The sequence below is a fragment of the Camelus ferus genome, chromosome 15 (assembly GCF_009834535.1).
Source record: "Camelus ferus isolate YT-003-E chromosome 15, BCGSAC_Cfer_1.0, whole genome shotgun sequence".
In the NCBI taxonomy this organism is placed as follows: Eukaryota; Metazoa; Chordata; class Mammalia; order Artiodactyla; family Camelidae; genus Camelus; species Camelus ferus.
Window position 1 is genome coordinate 7,399,238 of NC_045710.1, and position 8,720 is coordinate 7,407,957.

At 51.2% G+C, this 8,720-nt stretch overlaps 1 protein-coding gene and 1 pseudogene across 2 annotated transcripts; both read right to left on the reverse strand.

The window, feature by feature from the left end:
• Positions 1-381: 381 nt before the first annotated feature.
• NTSR2 (neurotensin receptor 2) lies at positions 382-8,422 on the reverse strand. 2 transcript variants are annotated; one of them, XM_006191882.3, is made up of 4 exons: positions 6,772-8,414; positions 3,944-4,193; positions 2,298-2,388; positions 382-1,358 (listed from the first exon to the last, which is right to left on the reverse strand). In XM_006191882.3, exons 1-4 carry the CDS (start codon positions 7,396-7,398, stop codon positions 1,106-1,108), a joined length of 1,221 nt encoding a protein of 406 aa, XP_006191944.2. In that variant the 5' UTR covers positions 7,399-8,414; the 3' UTR covers positions 382-1,105. The 2 variants fall into 2 exon arrangements, with proteins under 2 accessions (XP_006191944.2, XP_032352934.1); XM_032497043.1 differs by having other exon boundaries at positions 1,171-1,358; positions 3,951-4,193; positions 6,772-8,422.
• LOC116668853 lies at positions 5,155-5,878 on the reverse strand (annotated as a pseudogene).
• Positions 8,423-8,720: the final 298 nt, after the last annotated feature.

Consider the following 8,720-nt stretch of genomic DNA (forward strand, 5'->3'; position numbering starts at 1 on the left):
TGTGTGAGTGTGTAGTGGGATACGTGTGCATGTGATATGTGGCATGTGTGGTGTGTCTGTGTGCATGGGGTGTGTGTGCATGTGTTGGTTCCAGGACTGGGGACCAGGTGGGTGATGGACACAGTTCAGGGAAATGTCAACAAGGTTAATCAGAAAGAACCTCTTCTTGGTCCTTCAGTTCTGCTCCCCACTTTTCTCTTCCTGCCCCTTCACAGACCTGTGGCCTCAACTGCTTCTAGATGCTTGTAGGAAAAATCACCCTTTCTCTCAGGGCTCAGGCTTCACAAGACTTCAGGAGCAAGGCTGGCAGTACCCAGGGGCACGTGGCCCCGGGCAGAAACAGCGGGACTGAGGCCTGCGGTGACAGGGAGGATGGAAGTGTGGCTCTTTCTAACACGGTGCTGCCCAGAGCCAGCTGCGGGCCTTCTCTTCAGAGCCGGCAGCGCTGACGTCATCCCAGGGGCTGCCCCGCTGCCTCACGTCAGGCAGACTTACAGGCCACAGGCCAGAGAGGGAAGCTTGTGACCCCAGGCTTTCCAGAGCCTGCAGAACACTCCTGTCGCTGTGATCAGCCACCCCCTCGTTGGGACAGGCTGCAGGATTTTACTACAGCTCATGTGACCTAACAGTGCCGCCAGCTTCTGGGCACTGTTGCTTTGTCTTCAGCAGAAATTCCAAAGGGCATCTGAGCCTACAAACTTTGAGCATAAAACTACCGAAGAAGGTGGTGGACTTTCAGGAGAGCAGAAAACAGCAATAATGATAATAATGATGATGATGATGATGATGATGATGATGATGATGATGATGATGATAGCAGCAAGAACCACAGAAATAATGCCAGTGAAACATAGTCTATATTATACACCAGGCACCGTGCTAGGCATTCAGTCTTCAGACAACGCTGGGAGATGGGCATTAACCGTCTCCACATACAGGTGAGGGGACGGAGGCCAACAGGTGTAAGTGACTCGCCTGCAGTTACACGGCTGTAAGGGGCGGGGCTGCGGGTCCGTGTAGACCCGCCTGACCGCACAGCGTGAATTATTAGTGGTGAGATGGCTTGTCTGAGTGCTAGACGCCTGGGCTGTCATTGTTATTCTGCTTATTCTTCGATGTCATCCAGGCCGGGGTTCCTGGGGGAGCCCCAGAGCCGGAAGCTGGGGCGGGGCTCTGGGCTTTCCGGGGAGAATGGCTCCATGCGGTGGTGCTCTGGACACAGGGAGCCGAGGGCTTCCAGGAAGAGCTTTCTGAAGGAGGAAGACACAGCATTGTACAGGACAGGGGTCACCGCTGAGCTGACGTAGAAAAGCGTGTTTGTCACCATGTAGAAGTAGTGATAGAAATCGTAGAGCTTGCTGCAAGAGAAACCCAGAAGGCCTGGTGAGCCTCCTCCCCTCTCTGCTGGGGAGTGCCCCTCTCCTCCCCAGGCCAGGGGTGAGGCAGGCCTGTTTTCTGCTACGGGGAAGCTCAGTGTAAATTCAAGAAATGCCCCATTGTTACCAACTGCCCTCGGTGGGGCCCCCACCCAGCGTCTATGAGTCCCTGCTCCTGGCTCCAGGCCCAGTCCCCTGCACAGTGAAAGGCACACCTGCTGATTGACAGGGTCCTTGTCCAGCCCACTGCAACACCGGGAACCTCGTGCTGCAGGTGGGATTGAAGAAATGTGGGTTTACTACAGGAGAAAGTCTTTCTGAGAGGCCACGCCCCCTGTTGCCATGGAAAGGGTTATGCACGTGTTGGGGGCCGAGTACCAGTAGCTCTCCAGAAGGAGGCATCTGTTGACTGTTTCCTTGGGGGCTACATGGGATCCCTCTCCTCTCAGATATCTGATTTTTGCTTATGGTCAGGGCATAGGGATTTCCAAAAGGAAGATAATGGATTCTCCGCTGTTGTCCAGTTGTGTCGTAGAAAGCGTGTGCAGGGTCTGGTCTCTGTCTAAGGGGCCTTGGTTAACTCCTGGAATCCCAGCTCTGAGTATCCACCCTCTCTCCTTGTAATAACAGGGCTGCAGCCCTGCTCCCCGGCCTGCAAGCTGCTCTCCATCCCAAAGCCAGGAAGCCCATAGCCCTGACCACTGTGCACATGGCCTTACCAGGCCAGAGCGGTTTCTAGATAGTGTGCTGTTCCCCACTCCAAGCCTGGAGCTTTTGAGGTAACAGACTGCACAGGACTAGCTAGAATGGAGGCCAGAGTTCCAGAGAGCCCAGCAACTGGGGGTCCCCCTGGACAGCAGAGGAGGCCCAGGCCCCACCCGGTGGCCACTCCCCATATGCTGGGCTCCTCCCCACACTCACTCAGTCCAGCTGTCGTCAGGGATGTAGCAGTACATGAGCCTGCGGGCGTGGTACGGCATCCAGCAGACGACATACACGGCCACAATGGCCCCTGCAGACAGGTCGGGAGAGACAGGACAGAGAGCAAACATGGGCTCAGTTACACCCTCTCCAGGGAGGGAGCTGTCTGAAGTGACAGCAGCATTTCCCGGGAACTGGTTCCTAGAGTCTAAGGGTTGGAAGGCGACTTTGAGGTTATCTGAAACATCCTTATCTGGATCTGTCCCCAAGCCCAAACCTGTCCACTTTAATCGTGACCTGTACACTGACATGTTTCTAGAAGCTTCTATAACATCTATATCCTCCTGGCCACCAGAATATACTCCCAACTCAGGGCTACATATTCTCACTTGGTTGTCAAACTGCAGAGACAGCAGAACTTAAATGTCCTTCTGCCTTATAAAGCCTCTCCCTCTTCTGTCCCGTTTTCTGATAGACTGACGGCACAACCATCCATCTGACACTCAGGTCATAAGCCAGAGCGTCATCTTCTTTTTCTGTTACCCTCAAGGTCCAGTGTATTGAAAAGCTCCTCCCTAGGATCTCTCCTCTCCGATCCTTACCCCTCACCTCCACTGCGCCCCCCCACAAGGGCCCCTGTCTTCCCTCCACTGAACTATGACAGCAGTCCCCTAGCTGGCCCCATTGTCCCTAACCTTCCCTTCCCTCCTTCTACTCTTGCCCATCCTCCAGTCCACTGTGGCCTGTGGACCAGAAGCATCCACATCAACTGGGAGCATGTTAGACAGTAGAATCTCAGGCACACAGAATCTCTGGGCTGGGGCCCAGTGGACCCTCCACATCAGCCTAATGCACACGGAAGTTTGAGAGGCACTGGACAGCCCACCCTCCAAAGACTGCTGAGCACTGTATCTCAAGAGAAAGTCCCCCGTCAGTCCTGGACACCGACTCTGTCAGTGACAGCCCGTTGCCTGTGGCAGCAAGTCCAGGCCCTCTGTGTGCTGCCTTTGCTGCTTGTCTCATCCCATTCCACTGAGCTCTCACATTCTAGCCTGCGCACAAGACTGTGGCGTTGATGACATCAGAGACCCGGGCTTTTACTCAGTCCTCCCAGGTCTTAGTGAGTGCCTAGATTACCGCAGGTGCTTGGAGAGACCTTTGCTTTCCTGTGCCTGTTAAAGTTACCATTTAAAACCAAAGGCAAGTTTGCCCAGATACTTAAAAGACAAACAGCCAAACAGATCAATGTTGTTTCAGGGAAAAGTGGAGAGTTAGTGGAGAACTGGATTTGGACACCCAGCTGGTCTGAGTCTGCAGTTCCGGGTCGGCAGGCCATTAACTACATCTGCTGTTCACGTCCACCTGTACGACCAGACTCCCTGAAAAGTAGCCCGGCACCTGCTTGTCTTTGTGTACTGCTCCCGGGCGCAGATGGGGGATTCACGTACATAATTCCTGCTCTTCCCTGTAATTACAGCACTCCACCTGACAGAAGCCTGTTGGTGAGTCTGTGATTCCCCAGTGCATAGAGAAAAATGAGACCTAGAGGGAGGCAGTAACTTGCCCAAGGTCATGTGGCCAGGGGCTGGGGGAGGCAGCCGTGGAGTCAGCCCTTCCTCTCAGGGTGGCGTTACCGGGCACTTAACTGAGAACCTGGATGCTGTACTGGAGGCCACGGATGCGGCTGGAGTGCTTGTGTCTCACCAGGCTGGCCTGGCCCCCCAGGGACAGTGTCTTCCTCTCCTCTCTCATTAGCTCCAGGCGACCGGGGGCAGAACTGCCTGTGGCAGGAGGGGGTGGCACCTGGGAGCAGAGGGCTGCCAGGTGGCTCACGGTGACCCCATTTAGGAAGGCAGTTAATGCCAAGGGGAGCACGAAGGACACCAGCACGTTCACCTGGAAAAGGTAATTCCAAGGGTTACAGTGGTAGCACCAAGGCTCGGCGACGCTCCAGTCACTGGGCTGTGCCCAAGGGCCAGGGGTCTCAGCAGCAGGAAGGGGCGATCGCAGGTTTACGAGACGAAGTTGAGAAAACTCTCAGAAAGTAGAGAGAGAGAGCAATGAAAATAGAAGAGAGAAGAAAATTTGGGAAGGTTCGGATGGTCACCATCTACATAATAATATTCTAGAAAGAAAAAGAATTGAGAAAACAGAGGAGAAGAAATTAAAATGGAAAAAAAAACCCTACAAACCAAAACCATATTTACGAAATTAATTAAAAACACCATACTGCTAAAAAATGCTAACCATCACCTGAGCCTTCAGTGTCATAATCTTTTTGCTGGAGGAGGGTTTGAAATATTTTGAGAATTACCAAAATGTGACATACAGACATGAAGTGAACAAATGCTGTTGGAAAAATGGTGCTGATAGACTTCCTCAACTCTGGGTTGCCACAAATCTTCAATTTGTAACGAACACAATGTGAAGGATAATGAAACGAAGTATGTCTGTACAGCTTTTTCTACTTTCAAAAACTCCTTGAGCAATTTCCTTGGTCAAAAAGCACTGATTAATATGGATAATGAATCAACTCACTGATAAGACCCAAGAAGAAAAGTGGACCAAAATAATCTTAATTTGAGTCTGGTTATTTTGCTGTGTTAACATAGACTGTATGTCTCAGGTTAAACATTTTTTACCTATACCATTTGTCAAATAATGCTGTTACACTGAAGGAATTCACTACATATAACATCAAAAGCTTGCCCCTCGAACACTTCCCGTGTTTTATTGCATGGGTCCATCTGCCCCATGGAAACTCTGCAAGTAGCATATTTGCAACACAAACATTGCCTGACACTTTTTTCTCTCTCAAGCCTAACTCCAACATAAGTATGGTCTGGAAACCACTACCCTAGTCTGTGAAGAGTGGTGGAACTTGACTACCAGGCCTTTTGGGCCTGTGGTTGCCGGTTCTTTGCCAGGGACACCCCAGGGTGCAGCAGGGAGCTGGGGAGTCAGGCCTGGGGCAGGAGCAGCAGTGCACTGACTCTTCTGCTGGGCAGTTCCACTGCAGCTCAGAACCTGCATGGAGGCTGCTGGGATGCTGGGAGGTGGGTGAGCATCCTGTGCTGCTCTGTGGCTGTGATGTGCTTGGTCCAGCGCTGGGGCAGGCGGCAGGTGGGCTGGACTGCTGAGGTCTGAGGTCATGGTTAGTCCACCGGATGCAGTGCTCAGAGGAGCAGCTCCCACTGTTGTCAGTGGGCTCCCTTATTCTGACTGCTGTCTTGATTCCCTGCACGACCAGTTCCATTAGTGTGGTTACTGCTGATGGGTTTTGGTATTTTTTGTTTTGTTTTGGTTTGGTTTCCTTTATCATCAGGTCCAGATTGGGGTAAGGAATTTGACAAGTTGCCAAAATGTCTGGTATAGGAAGTGGATTTTAAAAAATTGGGGATCCTACCTAGCCAGTTCTGAGTCATTCTTCCTGTAGGGACCATAGTAAGCAACTTCTGAAGCAAGTGGAATGTTTTCTTATTGGGTTTAACTTCACATTTTCCCATGTTCTTGTTAAGGTTGCAGTCAGTATATGTATTTTTTTAATCCTTCATTAATGTTGAATATTCAGGCCTCTCTTTTATTCAGGCTTAAAATCCCATTAAACTAGTTGTTCTTCCCAGCTTGTCAGGGGGCTAAAGATGACTTGTTTTGGTAATAATAAAAAAGCAGAAGCCTGGGGTGGGTCAAGCAATCTATATTTTTACCAGCTCCTGAGGTAATTTTAGACCCAGTCATGTTTGGTCACCACTCCTGCAAGAGTAGGAAGAACAGACTTTCAGAGTTAATTTTGAATTCAAATCTGGACTTTTCCCTCTCTCCTTTTTCTTCCATCCTTCCTTCCTTCCTTCCTTCCTTCTTCTTTCTTTCTTTCTTTCTTTCTTTCTTTCTTTCTTTCTTTCTTTCTTTCTTTCTTTCTTATATAGTTAATTTACAGTATGGTATTAGTTTGAGGTATACAGCAAAGTAATTCAGTTATGTGTATACATATCTTTTCAGATTATTTTCCATTATAGGTTATTACAAGATACTGAAATATTTCCCTATGCTATACAGTATATCCTTGTTGCTCATCTATTTTAATACAGTAATTTGTATCTGTTAATCTCATACTCCCAACTTATCCCTCCCCACTCCCTTTCTTCTTTGGTAACCATAAATTTGTTTTCTATGTCTGTGAGTCTATTTCTGTTTCGTATGTCAATTCATTTGTATTATTTTTTAGATGCCACATATGAGTGAAATCATATAATACCTGTCTTTCTCTGTCTGGCTGAGGATGATACTCTCTAGGTCCATCCATGTTGCTGCAAATGGCAACATGTCATTCTTTTCTGGACTTCTCTTAACGCTTCACTTTAGCCAAGTCTCTCCCCAAATCCTCCGTAAAATGGGGCAATGAGACCCAACTGTCTGGCTGGTCGCGAGTATTAGAGATGGAAACACAGGTCGTCCGGTCGCCTCTCCCCCTTACCTGGATGAAGATCTGCAGCGTGGTGCGGCTCACCAGCACGGTGCACACGCGCGAGGCGGGCTCTGGCTCCCCGCCCGCCGTCTCCAGCTCGTGCTTTTGCCCCATGATGACTGCCATGGGCAGGGCCAGGCCGAACGAGGCGGCCCAGACGAGCGACAGCAGGCGGCGAGTCCTGCGCAACGTCAGCAGGCTGCGGGCGCGCAGGGGCTGGCACACGGCCAGGCAGCGCTCGGCGCTCAGGCAGGCCACGCTGAGCACCGTGGCGTAGGTGCACAGCTCGCGCAAGAAGTAGTAAGCGCGGCAGCCCAGGTCGCCGAAGACCCAGGGGTAGTGGAACCACACGAAGTTGTAAAGCTCCATGGGCATGCCGACCAGCAGCAGCAGCAGCAGGGCGGAGAGGGCCAGGCTGAGCACGTGGTAGCGCAGGCGCCCCGGGGGCGCGGCCCGCGCCTTCAGCACCACGTGCACGGACAGCGCATTGCCCGCCGTGCCCAGCGCGAAGATGAGCGAGTACAGCGCGGTGAACAGCACCTTGGCCCAGAGGCGCGTGTCCACGCCCAGGCGGGCATCCAGGCTCAGGGTGGGGCCCGGGCTGGGGCCCGGGGGCCGCGGGCTGCTGGTCTCCATCCGGCTCCCGCGGCGCCGCTCCCTCCTTCTCACTGCCCGGAGACTGGGCAAACTGCCCTGTTAAGGAGCGCCGCCTCCTCTCTGGGAACCTCCAGAACGGGAGGACACGCCCCTCGAAGGGTGCCCCAGAGCCAGCGCAGGACCGCAAGTGTAAGCCGGTTAGCCACGCTCACATTTCTCAGTTCATTTCCAAGCAGGGAAACACGTGCTGAGTGGACGGTGGACTCTTTTGGGGGACCCTGCAGACATGAGTTGAGCCAGACAGACGCCTCCACTTCCTAGCTGTGTGACCTTGGGCAAGTTATTTTTATCCTCGCTCAATCTGTTTCTGCATTTAAAAAATATTATCTACTTTGCAGCATCTTTGTGACGATTGAGTGAATCTGTGTGAAACTTATTACCTGCAGCATAAATAGGCATCCCACGTGTACCGTGTGCCCTTGTGCTATGCTGCCGTCTGTGTGCACAGCCCCAGGGACAGCTGGTCAAGAATTTGCCAGCACGTCAACATTTTGCAGCTGTTACTCTTCTTGCTAAAGGGCTCTTTTATCTTCTTGCTGAAGGCTGGTTCGGTGCTACAGTAATATCCTCCAGGAGCTCCTCTGTCACCATCAATGCCTCATCGTGGATGCTTCCCCAGTCCCTCGAGAATGTCATTCTCATGGAGCAGTGGGAGGAAGTGAAAAGAAGTGGGTTTAGCATGTTTTAAAAACCTTCCATTGGTCTCTTTCCTAACACCACAACTTTAGAGCTGAAAGGCCCTTGCAGAGGCTGTCTTATCTCACCCTTAGATCTTGAGGCATTTAGGGGCAGAACCAGGTCTCCTGACTTTCTGTGTTCAGCAACGTTGTTATGGCCCAGTGATGCTTCATCTTCCATCTGAATATACAACCACACAGTGGCTTTGGGGACTAGGGCTTCAACATGGAAGTTTTGAGGGGACACAGTTCAGTCCATAACAAGGATTCCATACATATGAGTTTTAGACAAATGTTCTTTAAAGAAAATAAGCAGTATTAATACATTTTAAACTTTTTACTAGATTTCATGGAGCTCAGTAAGGCCGGGAAGAGGCGAGTCCCTGCTTCCCTCCCCTTGGAAGAATTCCCCAAGTACTTAGGCTCCCCAGGTCTAGGCTGGAAGCGTGGAGAGACCCCGGGGTGAAGTCAGAAGAGATGAGTACAAGTCTCAGCTCTGCTGATCACTGGTTGTGTGTTTTGGACAAGCCACCAGTCTCTCTTAGCCTAGTTTGCTCACCTGAAAATACTATGATCTGTTTTTCTTACCTCTTTGGGTTAGAGCACTGAGCAGATAGGAATCAT